Here is a 20,494-nt window from a genome sequence, read left to right as displayed (position 1 = left end):
ACTCTGCAAAAAATGATGCTAGAGCGGTTTTTATTCACACAGACAAATTCACCAGAAATAAAAAATGAAAGAAAACTCGATCAACCTTTGAACCATAACATAATGTAATCAAAATTCTACATAAAATCATGCTCATTGAAAGCGAACTTTAGGAATGAACCATCTATTTTATTTTATTTTTTATGTAATCAGAAAGTATGTTCTTTGCCTTGAGCGTCTAGACTGTAGTGTAGAATGGAATGCAGAACCTTGGCCCATCCTGGTAATCAGCGACTCAACAGCAAAAGCAAGGTGAGGAGGAGGATCAGTGGTGAGGAAGCCATCTTAGGGGAGAGGCTGCACAAACAACAAATTACAAATAACTACTTACCGGCTAAGCAATGCCTGTCAACCAATCCTCAGTTAGTCTTTACAGTTATTTCATTTCTTTTAGGACACAATGGGAATGCATTTGATGGCTAAAGTATTTGTCATCTTTTCTGGTGTTCATGAATAAAGATGACCTGTACTGGGTGTTATTTACCTGGTAGTGCACGTTGTAGGAGTGGTGGTTGTGGTTGTAGGAGTGGTGTTTGTGGTGGTAGGAGTGGTTGTGGTAGCGGTGGTAGGAGTTGTGGGTGTGGTAGGAGTGGTGGTTGTAGTTGTGGTTGTAGGAGTGGTGGTAGGAGTGGTTGTGGTAGTGGTGGTGGTTGTAGGAGTGGTAGTGGTGGTAGGAGTGGTGTTTGTGGTTGTAGGAGTGGTGGTTGTAGTGGTAGGAGTGGTTGTGGTTGTTGGGGGGGGTTTAGTAGTGGTGGTAGGAGTGGTGGTTGTGGTAGGAATGGTGGTTGTGGTTGTAGGAATGGTGGTTGTGGTTGTAGGAGTGGTGGTTGTTGTGGTAGGAATGGTGGTAGGAGTGGTGGTTGTTGTGGTAGGAATGGTGGTAGGAGTGGTGGTGGTTGTGGTAGGAGTGTTGGTTGTGGTAGGAGTGGTTGTGGTGGTAGGAGTGTTGGTAGTATTAGGAGTGGTAGGAGAGGTGGTTGTTGCCGTGGTTGTTGCTGTGGTAGTTGTGGTAACACTTCAAAAAAACAGTAATATTCCAAGGTCATATTCCAAAACAACTACATACTCTGCGTACAGTGTATTATCTTGTTTATTTCAGACACACAGTAAATTATACTACTTAACCCACTCACTCCTCATCATGCAAAGATTTTATTTGGAATGTAAGTGATGAATACTGTTTTGAAGAGCATACCGTGAACAGGGACCCTCATCAAAACTCTCCTCAGGAGTTGAAGTGATATTTACCTGGTAGTGCTCGTTGGAGGAGTGGTGGTTGTGGTAGGGGTGGTAGGTGTAGTGGTGGTGGTTGTAGGAGTGGTAGTGGTGGTAGGATCGGTGTTTGTGGTTGTAGGAGTGGTGGTAGGAGTTGTGGTTGTGGTAGGAGTGGTGGCTGCGGTGGTAGGAGTTGTGGTTGTGGTAGTGATGGTAGGAGTGGTGGTTGTAGTTGTGGTTGTAGGAGTGGTGGTAGGAGTGGTTGTGGTAGTGGTGGTGGTTGGTGCTCTGGTAACGCTTGCCCTCAAAATAATCCCTTTGGAATGCAGATCTTTGAAAGCAATAGTGAAAAGTTCATTCAAAATGAGCTTGTGTTGTGGTGCAGTTGTCATTATTTGAGAGACTGCTGTGAATCATTTTTAAAAGCACTCACAAGCCTGCACTCAAAAACCTGCAAGTTCAGGCCACTGGATTAATATATAAATTGTTGTTGGCATCCGTTGTCAGAGTACTCACCAAGAGTGTTTCCCAACAGATAGGGAACGGAAGTGTTCCATTTGGCATCCTCTATTGAACTTGAGTTACTCTGGACATCAAGGAAATGACTGTATTATTATTTTATTGTGCATTTCATTGTGTCTGTCCATTTAGAGTGAATGTTGTCTGTGGACTGCTGCCATTAAAGCTGTTAAGCCATCCCCAATGCTATTGTTCACCATCTTGAGTCATCTAACACATACTTCACACATTGCACTTATCAGGAGGACAGGGAGGACAGGGGATCACAAATTAAAATGTCAGTTGAAAGGCTGACTTGAACGTGTCTTTTAAGTGGCTAGGTCTGAGAGGACTAAATTGTTTATGAATATGTGGTTAGTCAGTTGATGACTGCTTGAGTCAGAAACAAACACAAAGACTATATATGAGGAGAGGTTGGCCATGGAGGGGTAAACTGGGTTAACTGAAATGCATAATAAAGTATAAGATTAACAGACATTATCACACTGAAAACAATTAAAATATACATTTTCAAATGACTTACCTCCAGTATGTCTCCATCAAATAGACCTGATCCTGAATGACAATTAAAATGAACAAATATGCGTTTAGTGACTTATTAACCTTCACCTTTACCTTTTGACATCACATACATCACATAATCAATTTTTTTTTTTCATATATTTTTTTTTTTTATAATAAAGCTCTTATCAGCATGGAAAAGTGGATTGGTTAGCCTAATGCAAGTGTTTTATTTTATTGAAAAACAACATTGCCAAACAGGGCGGTACAAAATCAAGTTATAAAGTGCACATTTCAGGTAAACAAGGACTCAGCTTATAGTGCAGTTAAACCATGGCTTAATATTTTCTTTTTTTCAAGATAGCTGGGAACATAGCAGTCAGGCCTCTTATTTCAGAAACAATGAACCTTACCAGTTAGGTTACCAATAAAAGGTAAGCTTTCAGCCAGCTGCCTGTTGACATGTGAAGCAACAGTGAAGCTCGCTTCTTTTCCACAACAGAACTTTTAAAAGTAAAATTCCATTCAAAGTTTTGTATCAAAAAAGCGTTTATCTCGCGATAAAAAAATGTACAGCGTTAAAATGGGTTAGCGTTAACGCCGTTAATAACGCGTTACACTGACAGCACAAATATGTACATAATGTATATTTTTCATCATTCTTATCCGCAAATTAGATTGAATTTGTAGAAAAGAACAGATTAAAAGCAAAGCCACTCACCTTTGAGCTCAGGTGCTGCCTGGCATTGAGATTGAACAGGTTAAAGGTTATTTCACTCATGGACTCAGACAGAATTAATAAACTATTCACACTGTAAAACATACTGTATGTTTAAGTCAACAAAATAATACACATTATGTTTACAGATGTGTGGTACCCTTTAGGGAAAATGCTGTGAACTGCGATATCAATAGTTATTTCAATTTCAAAAGGCTCCTACCAGACTGAATGTTCCCAGTGCATTCAGCACGATCAGAAGAGGCATAAGCATTCTCCTCAAATATCTCTGAATGTGGATGTGAAAGAAGAAGACCAATTCACTTCATACGCTGAGAAATGCCTCATTCATTCTTCAAATATATGAATGTATAAAGATCTATACATACGTAGGTGTAGACGGCAGGACAATATGATGGTGTTCTGAAACCCTTACTGCCAGTGTTCCAACCTCGGCTTCGCTGCTGTAACTGAGAGTGGCACCTGGGTCCACTGCCTATATATCAGGAAGTTACAGGGTTATTATGCCACCACCTAGACCTGTTTATTTATCTGGAGGGAAAGGGGTTATAATGTTTGCACCTAGACCTGTTTTTGGTCCCTCTGTATGACCTGAGGCATGTAGATTAATTGAGTTAATCAATCATGTGTGAGGAGATGTGCATTCATAACATTGTTCTCCTTGTTCAGATGTACTGTACAGATAAACAATTGCATAGTCCTGCTGAAAAATAATTTTTGTCTGTTTTCAACTACCCCTAAACAGGACGTGTGATCAAGTTTATTTTTTTTCTTAAAAACACTTTTTGATGCACAGTGTGTTATATTTTGAAATCTTTGAGATGAATGAACTGTTTGAGATCAAGTTAAATTGAATTGAATTGAAAGTGACTGTTTTAAAGAACGTGTTGCATTAAATATGTTTTACCACACAATATAGTTTAGCAGTTCTCTCTTGTCTACAGTTTTTTGCCACTTGGTCTGCTCAGCGTGTGCGTTCGATGAGGTAAATGTAGCCTCTTAGGTCAGTACATTTTTTGAAGAACAGTATTATTATGAATGTGTGTGTGTGTGTGTGTGTGTGTTTGTACCTCAGGTGAACTGTCTATGCTTGTGTGGTGAGAATGTGTGTGTGTGTGTGTGTGTGTGTGTGTGTGTGTGTGTGTGTACCTGATGTGAACTGTCTGTTCTTGCGTGATGAGGGTTTGTGTGTTTGTGTGTGTGTGTGTGTGTGTGTGTGTGTGTGTGTGTACCTGAGGTGGGCTGTCTATTCTTGCCTGGTGAATGTGTGTGTGTGTGTGTGTTTGTGTACCTGAGGTGGACTGTCTGTTCTGGTGTGGTGAGCGTATGTGTGTGTGTGTGTGTGTGTGTGTGTGTGTGTACCTGAGGTGGACTGGGGTTTTCTGTTGAACACTTTAAAATGAATGCATAAGGACAGTCATCTTGGCAACAGGCATACCTTTCACAGAACACACTGTATGACCAGTTCTACCAGTGAGGCTGTTTCTCTCATAAACAGGAGAATAATCTGAGTGAATTGCCAGCTGATGTGACGGCACAATTAGTCGCCTAACCCCCGAAGGCAGATTATTTTGCACTACAAGATAAATCCACCGATGTGTCAATTGACGCCCAGCTTTTAGCGCTTGTGCGGTTTGTAGACCAAAATGTGATGACCAGTTTATGGATCTTAATGCAATGCACATGGTAAATGGATGAGATGGTGGGTACCCAGTATATATATATTAGTATAATTGAGCAACAGCAGGTGTATGCAAATATTATGTATGAGGGCTGTATATCGCGCCAGACCAACACCAATTTACGATAAACACCCTTACACCATTACAATCTCACATCGTGTAACAACAAGCACCACAAACCCACAAAACACCCAACAATACTCTCAACAATGTTCATGGTTCACATATTATGTAATCTCCAGGAAGAGGCTGTGAAATTGTGGCTGCGTGCGTGCGTGTGTGTGTGTGAAAATGTCGCCGGAATGTTCGTACCAGTGAGAAGGAAATGTTCAGCTTCTCATAGGGCCCTTGGGCTGAAAAAGGTTGAGGATCAATCAGAGCATATTTACATTATAAATGGCAGAGATACCACAGCCAGTGAGCATGAAGACAACAAAATGATTAAGATTTTACAATGTATCTTTTATAAAGATAAATAGATTTTCTTAATAGAAGTCATCAGAGTAGATGGATTGACATATTTATTGATGAATTAACTTATTATGGAGTGTACTAAAAACTATTACCTCATTTAATCGAACTGTATATGTACCCTGAACATTAAGCTCACTATATATCACACTGATAGAGGTTATAGTCTGATAAAGATCCTAATTATATCTGTACAAAACGCTACTAGTACAAACCTAAAGCTTGGCCTTATAAACATACGGTCCCTGACATCAAAAGCTGCCCTTGTAAATTAGTTGATAACGTACAACCACGTGGAAATACTTTTTCTAACTTTAATGTGTGTCTGAATTCTCTTCTCTCTGAGTGTGGCAACAACTCAATAAAGAGCCTCCAGCTCTGTCACAACATCCGTCATCTCTTCTTGCTGGCCATGTTGTAGTGTTTAGTAGGCCTGGGCTAGCGCATGTCGTACTGTGAAGGAAGGGCCTTCACGGATCCAAGGTACAGCATACCAGCCAGAAAGTTGGGCACTGATGTGTACCCCGCCACCCTTGCTATCCTCATTAAATTCCAACCATAACTGAACTAAACTCATCAAAAATAAATAAATATAATGTCCATACACCTGGCCAGGCAGCCTCTCTCTCTCCTTCTATATCCTATTCATGCTAATATAAGAACTTTGTTTTACTGTAAAGGCAGAAGCAATTCTTTGTCCAGGAAAATAAAATAAAATAAACTTTTTTGTGCTTTAAAGAGGGGGTTTAAACAGCTATGTTCCCCCTGGTTAAAGAAAAAGTGATGTACTGTATGTGTTTTAAAATTACAGCGTTGTGTTCTCGCATGAACATCTTTCCAGTCATGAGGGGTACACTGGAAATGGCAATGCAGGATGACAACGGTGCTACCTAGCGTAGACAGAGGAGAAGGGTGTACAATCTTGGAACCCTATAATGGGCAGATTCTATCCACAAGGGGGACGTCCACCACTATCCATGGTACTGAAGGAATCACAAAGCCACATTCCTGACTGCATTTGCCTGAAGGCAGAATATGTAAGTATGGCTAAAGTGTGCACCTAACACAGCCCTTTTCACAGGCTGAACAAAATGCCATCTGGGGTGAATGTCAGGGTTTACTCAGGGATTGAACCCGAGATGCTGCATTTGGGGAACCAGCGCTTAACCCAGTGTGCTACAGAGAGGACCCAATGGCAAGATGTTGTTGAGAGCTGTTATTTATTCCACAAAGAAGTTCCAAAAAACACAAAAAGATACTTTAAAAGGCAAAAATCACAAAACAGAGGAGATGGAGGTAAAAGGCTAAAGACTACAAACTTAAGGCCGCAACAAAAGGTAGCTCTCGCTCTAAAGGCGGAAAAAACTGAAAGCAAAAACATGGATGGCTACTTGAAGAAGCACTCTCCCAAAAGTGGCTTGAGAACCGCAGCGCGACACCCACCCGAGACTAGCTATAGCTAGAGGCACGCACCTGAGTGCAAAAGAGGGCTGCGTGTCCTGAGCACAGACTTACAGAGACGAAGATGACGTGCTTGAGAGCACTAACTACAACCATGACACAGAAAACTATCTAACGACCCGAAGAGGGCCACAGAGAATAGCCAGGACTTTATACCCTGGCTTAACAAGGGAAGTGACAATTATAAAACGTGAGACAGGTGAGGGCACACAACAGGCAACAGGTGAGGGCACACAATGGGTAACAGGTGAGGGTACACAATGGGTAACAGGTGAGAACACAAATCACAACAATGACACATGTGTGCACAAAACAAACATAGAAAGCGCAAAGTCTTTTTGCCACCAGAGGCCGCCCAATCGTGGCAATGGCTGCCATGATCGTGACAGTGAAAACATCTATGAGACATCAACATTGAATAAACCCTTTCAAGGACACTTTTTTTTTTTTTTTTTTACAGTACTTACAACTGTGTGTTAAAATCCTTTTCACGCGTTGAAAGAGTAAAGTAAGTCTTGTCAATGATACTGAATATTGTGCTGTTTAGCAAATCAACTAAGAAAAGAAAGTTTATTGTTTTTGCATTTGCCCATTTCAACTTCCCCCACAGGTTTGTCAGCTTCCTGTGATCCTGACCCACAGAGTGGACTATGTGCCGTCACGTCTTGCATTCCACACTATGATGAGTGACAGGGATCTGTCAACTGTAGCTTCCTCTCTGATTTTTTTGTACAACAAGTGTGCTGTGTCATATGTTTAACATCAAATGTGGGGTTTTGCTGTTGATTCAATTCCAGTACTTTGTTTTTCTCCTAGTGACAGTTTCCCTTTAAAGTTCAAATATCCAGGATTTAAATAACAAATGTGTGACTCTGCAATAAATGATGCTAGAACTGTTTTTATTCACAGAGACACATTACAAATTCACCAGAAATAAAAGTAAAAGAAAACTCGGTCAACCTTGAACCATAATATAATGAAATGAAAATTCTACCGTCTATTTTCCCAATGTATTAAGTTCTTACTGAAAGCTTCAATAACTACACTGAATTTCACCCACATTACAAAATTCACCAGAAATAAAAATAAAAGAAAACTCTATCAACCTTTGAACCATAACATAATGTAATGAAAACTCTACATATGCTCATTCAAAGCGAACTTTAAGAATGAACCATCTATTTTCCCAATGTATTAACTTCTTACTGAAAGCTTGAATAACTAAACTGAATTTCACCCGTCTTCCCAGAATAAGATCACCATGAGTACATGTGCAAGACGTGTGCCAACCCTTAGCATCAATGTTCATTGATGTAATCAGAAAGTATGTTCTTTGCCTTGAGCGTCTAGACTGTAATGCAGAATGGAATGCAGAACCTTGGCCCATCCTGGTAATCAGCAACTCAACAGCAAGAGCAAGGTGAGGAGGAGGATCAGTGGTGAGGAAGCCATATTAGGGGAGAGGCTGCACAAAATGCTGTCGCACGGGCTGTAACAAACAAACAGAGGCTGAGTACTCCACACCGGCTAAGCAATGCCTGTCAACCAATCCTCAGTTAGTCTTTACAGTTATTACATTTCTCTCAGGACACAATAGGAATGCATTTGATGGCTAAAGTATTTGTCATATTTTCTGGTGTTCATGAATAAAGATGAACTGTAATGGGTGTTGTCTACCTTCCATCCACATCAGGGTCTGCGGTGGTGGTGCTCATGGTTGGGGTGGTAGGAGTGGAGGTTGTAGGAGTGGTAACACTTGAAAAACGAAAAGTACTATTCCAAGGTCATATTCCAAAACAAACACATACTCTGTGTAAAGTGTATTATCTTGATTTGTTTACTTCAGTAATCCCACAAATTGGTATGAGCCCTAAGTTTTTTTCAGACACACAGAAAATTCTACCAACAAACCCACTCACTCCTCATCATGCAAAGATTTTACTCTGAAATGTAAGCACGTAATGAAAGCTGTTCTGAAGAGCATACCGTGAACAGGGACCCTCATCAATACTCTCCTCAGGAGTTGCAGTGAAATTCTGCACAGGAATTGTGGCACAGGGCAGTGAGTTATTTGTAAGCAGAGGTCTCAGATCTGAAATGGAGAGAAAGGCAGGGACATTAAACCACTCAGATCTCTCCTCTCACATGAATAATTAGACTCTCACAATCATGTGACTCATACATCTATAATGTAGAATGTATCTTTATTAGCTCAAAATCTTATGCAGGCATTAAAGAGGATCTGAGTGAGGGGCACTCCACCTGAACACATTTATTGAATATTTGGTATACAGTATATTGGTACCATCTTTGAAAGTTGAAGTTTTACAGAGAGAACAAATCCATAATGCCACCAGGGAAGAAGGGGACTAATGTCACAGAACATGCAGTATGTGGTTTAAGAACACCAGTGGTGGTCCGTCAGGGCCTTCAAGACCTTCTCTGCTGGCCTAAACATCATCAGAAAATAAATGTAATAAAATAAATTTAATTTTAATATTTTCTTTTCATAAATATGTATTAAATTATTCCCCATAGTCCATTATTTTCATTTCATAGCTTCCAGCGTTGTTAATTTATGTTAGAGCTTTCATCCAATCATATTTCAGCTATCATGTGTTGCTACGCTCCGAGGAATCTTCCCCGAGAACAGAAATCTTCCCTGAGGCCTTCAGAATTCACATTGAAGGCCCGTGTACATCTGATTGGTTATCACAACTGGCTGTTTCAGTTCATTTAAGTTGAATGAACTGAAACAGACAGTTGTGACAACCAATCAGATTTCAAGTTGGCGACACTGGACCTTCTAGAAGGCCCGGAAGGTTTCTTTCCTCGCGTTGAACGTGACACGTAAACGTCCTTTGATTGGATACTGAGGCAGACCGGTGCAGTGCTTCAGTGCTCAGTTTAGCTGGCTAATGCGAAAACGACGTACATCGGTTTCAATGCTTATTATGCTAGTTGTTTCAATTGGTAAGACTAAATATAATTACATTAACCAACTGAAATAAACTAGTTTACACCAACTTGATAATTCCAGTTTTTGATACAATTACAACGCCATTTTCAAGACGGAACTTTTAAGAAAAACTGGATATCGTGAGGATGGGAAGTGTAATGAAACTGCGTTGCAGGTGGGACAATGCGATGTTTAGTGGACAAACTTGTTACAGCTCACGGCTACTTTCGGTGGACTTAATAAAACCTTGTAGACTAATCCCTGAAAATCGCCTTTTATTTTAAAGTTGTGACAGTAATATCCAAGCGATCATATAACTGAGAGTTTACTACTCTTAATGTATTGTTAATACGGGTGTATTGATTTTAAATGCTCCGGAAATATTAATAAAGTCTGTTGTACTCGACTATGTTAAGGTGATGCAATGCTCACTTATAGGCTACTGCCTTTCTGTATAATGGTTCGAGAGCCATGGCGTCATAATGATGGTATTAGGAGGTGGATTCACTCAGTTTAACATCGTGTAGGACATCGCTGAAGGCCTAGTCGTGAAATGCACGGACCGCCACTGAAGAACACCCACCTTGCATGGTGAAGACGAAGATGGCATCGCCTCCTTTCAGGAAGTCTCTCTGCCGAAGGTCCTCCATGGTGAATGTTTTCAATCCCCAAGCCACAGAGGCATTAAAAGTCTCACCTCCCACTGTGACTAGACTTCCTTCCTTTCGGGGGTTATCCCAAGCTAACAAAAAGCAAACATTTTTTACTGAAACTGAAGTTATGATCAATAATTTTAATTGTAACAACGATCATATGCCAATATCGACTTGCATGAAGCATTAACACATTTGACAGTGGGCACCAGCTAGCGTGATAGACAAGTTAATAAAAACAGAACAAAAGATGATATTCTTTACTCATCAATGCTGTGCCTATAAGCACCTCTTATCAGTTCTGGGGTTGTGGTCACACTGCTCTCCATGGACATGCGCAGCTGCATGTGTGGATTCTGGTCCATCATCTGGGCTGTAATCTGCCTCCATGCCAACGGCCACTCTAGCGTGTCGTCATAGTCTCCAGACACCAAGCGTACATATGCAATAAAAGATGTCTTCAGCAATTGTAGCAGGATCTGATAGCCATAGCCATCTATGGAGTAGTACCTTGGGCTATAGAGGTAGGTGCCATTATTGCTGGTATTCAAAACCTCCTCAAAGTTCCTGATTTGCCATATCTGATGGGGGCACTCTGTCTCTGACAGGTTTATGTCGTCCACAGACAAGCCACCGCTGGATGACCCAGGTCCTTTGCAGGCCTCGAACTCCACCTGGAAGGTCTTGGTGGCGTCCAGAGGAACATGGTGGAGCTGCCAGTAATCAGCTGGGGAACCTGGAAAAACGTTTTTTTTTTTGGTTTGTAATGTGTCAGTATACGTGTCTCATGTATACTTTTGGACAGTGCAGTGTATGTCAACATTTATTTATTAACTATCTTAAACAATTTATTTATTTTTAAATATAAGTGACCCAAATGGCAACATAATATTTCAACCATAACAATATTCAAAATGTCCGTAAAATGTATTGGTTCAAATAATTCCATACATTTTGTGTGAATTACATATTCATGGCCACCTGAGATTAATGTAAACACCTGAAATCTGGCCGATAAGCCTACGGGTTCCCTCTGTGTCCTCCTCACTGTCAAACTCTCTGATCCAGATGTTGAGCTGGTCCGTCTCATTCCCACTGTAGTAGTAGTAGAACTGAAGGCACTGGACCTGGCATGCTCTACCAGGAGTCATCCTCCTGCTGGTCAGTCTGGCTGATTCTCCCTCTGAGCTGTGATTGGTGGATGATTCTCCTTCTGAGCTGTAATTGGTGCTGAAATGCATGAAGGAACCTACAGAAAATACACAAAGAAGAAGAAAACTACATTTTGTGCATAATATTGACTGTATACAAAGGAAACCCATAGCTCTCTTGTGTAAAATAAATCCCACAATATTGGGAGTAGCTTTGCATCTGCTAAATGACTTAATGTGCTTTAAACGAATCTGCTGAATTACTAAATGTGCTTCATTCCTTTGCTGTGATTCTACACAAATCCATGTTTTTCCCTAAGATCTGTTATCATGTGATTAGACCAAATTAACGTCAGTGCATCTTCTCTTCAGTACACATGGACAGAAATCTCACCCTGAGAGTCAGTGCCCAGGTAGGTGTGGTCTGAGTGGGGACCTCCATCAGCTCGGCTCACTCTCTGCCATCCAGCTGAACTCCTGGAGCAGACACTCATCTCACACAGGCTCTCATCTTCAAAGCTGCAGTGGTCCAGGAAGGAGACTGACTCACCTGAGTTTTCAAAAAGATGGAACTTGATTTACACAAACTAGTGAAGAAATTAGTTGATTTATTTGTGTCAGACATTGGCACTTACTGCAGTGATAAAGCCTGTTCAGTTCCAGTGCATCTGTTGAGCTCATTTCTATACTTTGGCCAATCACATCTTGAAACTCAGGTTTCTTTGTGATGATGGTGGATCCATTTCCATTACTGAAGGCATCTTTATCGTAGTGCATTACAGATGTGTAGTCATATGAAGTATTAAGGAGGCTTGAGTAATCCTCACTTATTGTATCAAAATTGTTCTCAAACCCTTGGGGAAATACAAAACTCATATAATCAATTTCATACCTCTCATATATTTATTGAAAACTTTCATCTCAGGCCATATCCTACGACTACGACGTAAATCTTTATATTAGGATTTTAAAATGATGCAATATCTTAGTAGATGTATAGTATATTCAGCAATTATGCAGCAAGATTGTGAACCTTCTTGGATGTTGTCCCGGATTATTGTGACATGGTCATCTCTGTCATATCTGGCCTGCTCGTGAAAGAAGCCCAGGGCATGGAGAAGCTCATGTTCCACAATGTGAATAAGTGCACATCCTGAGCCAATGGAAACATTCTGTCCACCTGGAAAGAGTTTTCCTACATAAGAGTAACACCTGCAAGACATTTTTGTTTTGTTTTACTAATTTACTCAAGCTAAATGAAAGAGCATTGCAGGCACTGAATCTCTTTTACAGGAAAGACCTTACCCTCCTAATTTCTGGATGTGGATGAAGTAATCTTCATTTTGCCGTGGAATAAAGTTGATGCAGGACTTCAGACCAAACTGCTCAAAGGCCCTCAAAATAATCCCTTTGGAATGCACATCTTTGAAAGCAATAGTTAAAAGTACATTCAAGATGAGCTTGTGTGGTTCAGTTGTCATTATTTGACAAACCTGCAAAGTTCGAGCCACTGGATTAATAAATACATTGTTGTTGGCTGTGATATCCGTTGTCTGAGTACTCACCAAGAGTGTTTCCCAACAGATAGGGAAGGGAAGTGTTCCATTTGATGCCCTCTATTGAAAAAGAGCTTCTTGACCTACTCTGGAGATTTATTCAAGAAAATCCTGTTTAATTATTTTAGTGTGCATTTCATTGTGTCTGTCCATTTAGAGTGAATGTTGTCTGTGCGGTGCTGACATAAAAGCTGTTTAGCCATTCCCAATGCTATCTTTCACCATCTTGACTCATCTCACACTTATTGTCACACTTTGCACCTATCAGGAGGACAGGGGATCTCAAATTAAAATGTCAGTTGAAAGACTGACTTGAACATGTCTTTTAACCGACCAGGTCTGAGAGGACTAAATTGTGGATGAATATGTGGGTAGTCACTTGAAGACCGTGTGAGTCAGAAACATATACAAAGATTATATATGAGGAGAGGGAGGCCATGGAGGGGTAAACTGGGTTAACTGAAATGCCTTATATAGTATAAGATTAACAGCCATTATAAAACAATTGGGTTCTATGGCATTATTTAGCTGTTTCTGATTGGACGAGAGACAATCCATGCCATGAATTACCCAACGGGGACTTTTCACAGCTAATAATAAATCACTTTGTGATGAAATATTCTATAGCGCATTGATGATTGTCGATGCCGGATCATAGTTGTTACCGGATCGTTGTCGCGCATGCGTCACTTTGCGACAATGTTACAACGAGCCAGGTAATGTTAAGCTTCATGTTTATTGAATTATTAGTTAAGCAGTGCATTCATTACTAGTAACAGTATAACAAAATAGCCCCATATGTTGACGTTGAGACTTATGCTGTTAACCGTTTAAAATATAATTAAATATACCATTAATATACCCACATTATGCATGAAGACTAGCCCTATATGTCGATGTTCAGCCTTATGCTGTTAACGGTTTACAACATTATAAAACATAACGCTAAATAAACCTACATTTTAGTGACGCATGCGCGACTACGATCCGGTAACGACTACGATCAGGCATCGACAATTATAACCTTTAATTCAAAATTCGTATGAAACAATTGGGTTCTATCGCGTTATTTAGCTGTTGGACGAGAGACGTTCCATGCCATGGATTATCCCCGATCAACCCAACGGGGACTTTTCACAGCTAATAATAAATCACTCCGCGATGAAACATTCTATAGCGCATTGATGATAACTGTTAATTCAAAATTTGTATAATTCCTAACCAAGACGTTGACAATGGAACTATTTTTTGTTGCGGAGAAACAATGGCGAAATAAAAAAAAAAAAATAATCAATAACTTCGTGTTGAAATGTTAATTGGTTGACTATAGAATTGTTTTATAAAAGCAATATAGCACTCGTGGGAGTGGGGTAGGTAAGGGATAATCCCACGTGTGTTGTTGCCTACGCCACTCGGCCTCCGGCCTCGGTGGCTAAGGCCGAACACCACCCGTGGGATTATCCCTTACCTACCCCACTCCCACTTGTGCCATATTGCTTAATAATCCAACACCTCTAGATGAAGCATATTTGAGTTTGTCTCCAGAGAAAAGTATAAGATTACGTAACAGACATTATCACACTGAAAACAATTAAAATATACATATTCAAATGACTCACCTCTATTATGTCTCCTTCAAATAGATTCAATCCTGAATGACAATTAAAATGAACAAATATGCTTTTAGTGACTAATTTACCTTTACCTTATGACATCACATTTGGTATCTCAGATTTGGAATCTAGCATATGAGCTTACCTTCGTTTATTTTTGAAATGCTACGAATTTCATCTTCGAGCTCTTTGAATAACAAACAACACATAAATTAATTAATATTGTTGCAATATTAGTGCTGATATGTAACACCATCAATTTATTTTAATTCTGACTTTTACTCGCTTACAGTCAAAGAAGTTGAATTCTGTACACCCATGACATTTATACTGTACATATGTAAGGATAATGTATAGGCCGCCAGTCAGACATTCTGAAGAGCCACATAATATATGTACATATATGTAGTATTCCTTTTTCATCATTCTTATCCGCAAATTAGATTGAATTTGTTGAATCCAACAGATTAAAAGCAAAGCCACTCACCTACTATGAGCACAGGTGCTGGCTGGCATTGAGATTAAACAGGTAATAGGTTATTTCACTTATGGACACAGACATAATTAATAAACTATTCACACTGTAAAATGTATGTTTAAGTCAACAAAATAATACATATTATGATTACAGATGTGTGGTACCCTTTAGGGAAAATGCTGTGAACTGCGATATCAATAGTTATTTCAATTTCAAAAGGCTCCTACCAGACTGAATGTTCCCAGTGCATTCAGCACGATCAGAAGAGGCGTAAGCATTTTCCTCAAATATCTCTGAATGTGGATGTGAAAGAATAAGACCACTTCACTTCATACAGTTAAAAGTCCCTCATTCAATTCTTCAAAGATATCCATTTGCTAGGGCTAAGCAGATTAACTCTGTATTTATAAAGATCTATACATACGTAGGTGTAGACGGCAGGACAATGTGATGGTGTTCTGAAACCCTTACTGCCAGTGCTCCAACCTCAGCTTCGCTGCTGTAACTGAGAGTGGCACCTATGTCCGGGGCGTATTTATCAGGAGGGCAAAGGGTATTTATGTCACCACCTAAACCCTTTTTATTCATCAGGAAGGAAAAGGGGTTATTATGTCCGCACCTATACCTGTTTTTGGTCCCTCGACCTGTCCGCACCTAGACCTGTTTTTGGGAGGCATGTAAATGAATTGAGTTAATCCACCATGTGGGAGGAGATGTGCATTCATAACATTGTTCTCCTTGTTCAGATGAACGGTACAGATATACAATTGCATAGTCATGCTGAAAACTGTTTTTTTTTTTTTAACTACCCCTAACCAGGACGTGTGATCAGGTTTATTTGTCTTAAAAACACTTTTTGATGCACAGTGGGTGGTGAAATGTTTTGAAATCTTCTGAATTGAAATGAATGAACTGTTTGACATCAAGTTAAATTGAAATTGTAATTGAATTGAAAGTGACTGTTATAAAGAACGTGTTGCATTAAATATGTTTTACCACACAATATAGTGTAGCAGTTCTCTCTTGTCTACAGTTTGCAAGTGGTAATGCGTTCGATCAGGTGAATGAAGCCTCTCAAGTCAGCACATTTTTTGAACGCTCAGAAAAGTATTATTATGAATGTGTGTGTGTGTGTGTACCTGAGGTGAACTGTATGTTCTTGCGTGGTAAGTGTTTGTGTGTGTGTGTGTGTGTGTGTGTGTGTGTGTGTGTGTGTGTGTGTGTGTGTGTGTGTGTGTGTGTGTGTGTGTTTGAACCTGAGGTGGACTGTCTGTTCTTGCGTGGTGAGCATCTGTGTGTGTGTGTGTGTTTGTTTGTTTGTTTGTGTGTGTGTGTTTGTTAGTGTGTGTTTGTGTGTGTTTGTGTGTTTGTGTGTGTGTGTGTGTGTGTGTGTGTGTGTGTGTGTGTGTGTGTGTGTGTGTTTTCTGTTGAGCAATTTAAAAGGAATGCATAAGCCTATTAGTCTTCTTGGGAACAACCTTTTTTTTTTCTAGGAACACACCGTATGACCGGTTCTACCAGTGTGGCTGTTTCTCTCATCAACAGGACAATAAGAGGCCTGTCAGTAGTAATGGCGTGAGATGTGCTTGGATGGGAATATGCTGCACAGTCAGACAGGTCGGAGGCTGGAAGTCTGTTGATGACCGTCCTGGAGTAGGTGACACTTTAATGGGCAAGCTGCAGAGGAGGTCAATACAATTAATTGAAGACACAGTATGCAACAATGTACTACTATTAGACCGAGTACTGGAATCATCTTCAAATTCATGTCATGATATATGATCATGTGAAGACAGATAAATACAATGACAGATAAACACACCTGATGTTCCAACTAGTCTCCTAGGCTCTGCACTATGCAGTTCTGTGGTGAGGGTCAGACTACCCCACAACAATATAATACATCTTTCACAGCAAGACATTGCCAAATGACATGAGTTAGCATGCTAGCGAGCCTTCTATCAGTGCCAACTGTGCTGTTGGTGGAGTTTTTGTTGCCTGCCTTTTCAGTAGTTACAGTAGTTTTTGACCAAAACTCTTCTCTTTTGCTTGTGTAAATCATGTTTTGAAAGTGTTCAAGTTACATTTTTAAATGTGGTCATCCAAGACTACCAATGTGAGAAAGACAGATAAGATAAACAATGCATACAATCGAATACAAATGCCATACAAGTAAGGGGTAAGGATTTACTTTAGGGGACAAATGCGCCCAATAAAGTCTGCATTGTCACTGATCTCTTGCTCGTAGCTTGATTGTTCTCTCCCTTGTATGTGGCTTTGGATAAAAGCGTCTGGTAAATGACTAAATGTTAATGTAAATGATCATTTATTGGGCCTGTATTTACTTATTTCTTATCCTCACAGAATATGTCTTTTATTCTTATTATTCAGGGTCCGCGAAGGTACTGCAGGGGTTCCGCTAAATTATTTAATCTAAAGCATTTTCCTCTTTTCCAAAAATGTAAAACGTCGAATAGTCAGAAATAATACAAAGACTACCCATGAATCTTCACACGATCATTTGATCACCATGGCAACATGGGCACTTTAAGCTACATTTAACTATCTGGTGCCAAATCACGTTACCTGCCATAACCATACAATTTGAAATAATCGCTTAGCTGCCAAGCCTCACGCTTTGAGTGTGACAGTCACGCAATTTGACCCATTCTCCCACCACACGCCACACTTGACATTTCTCACGCTTATTTACCCACTACCCAGTCTATTTTTTTTTCATGATAATAAACTTTGGTCCTCGTGGCTTAGAGTAACTCTGATTGACTGACCGAGATAACCAATCCGTCAGTCTAATCTAACCAACCACGGAAGGCACCACGCAATATAAACCAATCAGAAGCAACGTAAGGCGGGTCTTGACACAGGGGTGCAAACTTGTCACCTTTCGGCGAAATTCGCCGTTTTTAAACCAAAATAGGTTACAATAACGGTGTTAACGGATAGTACAGTGTCTATTTCTCGGTCACTATGGAAAAATCTTAGCGCGAAAACGCCGGAAAATGTACATAAAAGACACGGTCGTCAGCGGAGTTTAGTTGCTAATAAGTTACAGATGCAGTATCTTAAATAACGTTTAAATTGGCAGCTTGCACATTGATGACAGCACCCTGAGGGGTTTCTAACTTTTCCCATTATAGAGTTAAATCGCAGAGACTAGGCCTATAACCAGGGTGCGATTTGCCGGGGGGGATGGGGGGGATTTACCCCCCCTCTGGTTTTTGCATCCCCACCTCAGCTGGATGAATTTCATACATGGGGGGGATAACCCTCAATTATTAAAAAAACAGAGAAGTTGTGACAGCGTTTTCTTACACTTGCTTACATCGCTGGCTTTGCTAATTTCCGTATATAGGCTACTGTACAATGAATATGAAAATATTTGTTCACTGAATTAGCGAGTTCTGTCCAAAACAGTTGCGTTTCAGTTTCAGTTTTGGTTTCAGTATTTCAACGTGAATGAGAGGGAGCACAAGAACTGAGCGTCTAGCAGCGATTATCATATCATGATAGACATATATGATGCATTTATATGAAGAGAATTAATGTATTGCTTACAAAAAAACATCCCCCCCTCTGGTTTTTGGACAAATCGCACCATGCCTATAACATCAGCTAGATAACTAGCTATCATTTAATGCAAATTGAACTCTTCTATTTAGCAACCAGAAAACACAACTTAAGCTGCAATTTAAGTTTAATTTCTCAAAATCAGCTCACCAATAAAAAGCAGTCTAGGGCTTGTGTGTTTTTAAATTGACATAAAAAATTACAGCTTCCAAACATTTTCGAAGCAATTTGACCTTGAATGTGAATAGTTGATCGAGTTATCATCTGCCCCGTCTTTTGATGCAATCATTTTAGCTCGGGCATTGGTCGCCCATTATCACTTCATTGGATTGGAAGTCCACTTTCCAGGCTCTCGTACTTCAGTGAGGCAGAGGTTACGTTTGCCTACCCTATGTGCTTTTTCACTGCGGTTTTATGACAGATCAGCAAGACTAAATAAGTTCTACACATATGTGTCATACATTACATATTGTATGGATACAAACAACATCAAATAAAAGTGTCTACAAATATTTCAGGGATGGTTGGGTTGGCCTGTGCCCGTGCAACATTTAACCCAGGAATGTTTATGATTAAACTGTTACCAGTGCACAAAATTGTTTACAACAGCACAACATTCTTCATAGATCTAGCTTCGTAATTTTGCTGTCAAAGTGCACCAGATTGATGCATTGGACTTCAAAATGTGAAAAATGTTCTAATACTGTTCTAATAGGCCTACTACTCTGTATGCAGACACTAAAACAGCTGTGCCCATTAAAAGGCAGATGTCACAAGGCGTATAAAAAGCAAAGCGCATCGTACCAAAGAACAGGCAGTATGATGGAGAGTTGGTTGAAATAATATTGACAAATAAATGTATTTTGTCAAAATTCTTGTTACAATTTTCATTTCTAATTTCTGGTTAATTAAGAGAGGTAAGGGGCCACAGTGCAGAGAGAGCAGCTGGCATGGAGGTGAGGACATCAGTCTTAAGGTATAAATCGATGTTAAAAAAGGCCAAATTTTGTGGTCGGCGGCCGAACGCTTCTGACTCTGAAGTCTCACTCTTGTCATTTTCTGAAACTTGGCAGCCCTGTAATCGTTTTGGAATTTCTCGGAACAAAAGCTCCACGTCAGACACCACGTATGGCCATTGTTTAGATGATCTACCTTCAGGGAGTGCCAACACCCCTTCCATGAATAGCCATAAGCGCAAACGGAAGGATCTGAAGTTTGGCTTCAGTACAAAGATGGTGACAAATTACCAGTGCGCATGGTTTGCTCTTCCGAGCTATCAAACGAAAGCCATCAAAGCTGCAACGATATTTAATATTTCCAGCCCTTTTCAAATCGTTTGAGGGCCATTAGACCTTGATGAGCCAATCAACCAAAGTTGGCGAGCTAGCTTTTAAAAGCCTTTTATCAAGTTGTATTACGTGTCGCTCAAACCAAAAAGCCATACATAAATGTGGAAAGTTTAATTTTGCCAGCAGCAAGTGATATGCGAAAAACTATGTTTGGGAAGGATGAGTACGTAAAAAAAACTGAAAAGCATCGCACTGCCCGCCTTATTGATGAACTGGCAGCTGATGTGACGGCACAATTAGTCGCGAAATCCCCGAAGGCAGATTCTTTTTCACTACAAGATGAATCCACGGTGTGTCAATCGACACAATTTTTTTTGCAATTGTGTGGTTTGTCGACCAAAATGAGATGCAGGAGGAATTTCTATTCTGAAAGGCAAGGCAAGGCAAATGTATTTATATATAGCACATTTCGTACATTAAATGCAATTCAATGTGCTTTACAGAAATAAACATAGAATTTAAATTGAAACTGAAACACAGTCAAAGAAACTTAAATAAAAATAAAAAACACAATGAAAAT

General features: G+C 40.0%; 1 protein-coding gene across 1 annotated transcript; it reads right to left on the bottom strand.

Moving 5' to 3' along the window:
- Window positions 1-994: 994 nt before the first annotated feature.
- LOC308380728 (meprin A subunit beta-like) lies at window positions 995-12,871 on the bottom strand (the record flags this gene model as incomplete). Its single annotated transcript, XM_080858132.1, has 10 exons — window positions 995-1,054; window positions 1,288-1,585; window positions 8,614-8,719; window positions 10,170-10,328; window positions 10,529-10,975; window positions 11,240-11,488; window positions 11,785-11,940; window positions 12,026-12,244; window positions 12,424-12,602; window positions 12,696-12,871. 10 exons carry the CDS (start codon window positions 12,869-12,871, stop codon window positions 995-997), a joined length of 2,049 nt encoding a protein of 682 aa, XP_080714258.1.
- Window positions 12,872-20,494: the final 7,623 nt, after the last annotated feature.

The sequence above is a fragment of the Sprattus sprattus genome, assembly GCF_963457725.1.
Source record: "Sprattus sprattus genome assembly, chromosome: 19".
Classification (NCBI taxonomy): domain Eukaryota; kingdom Metazoa; phylum Chordata; class Actinopteri; order Clupeiformes; family Clupeidae; genus Sprattus; species Sprattus sprattus.
The sequence above is the reverse complement of the archived record's forward strand: the minus strand, read 5'-3'. Positions and strand labels throughout refer to the sequence as shown.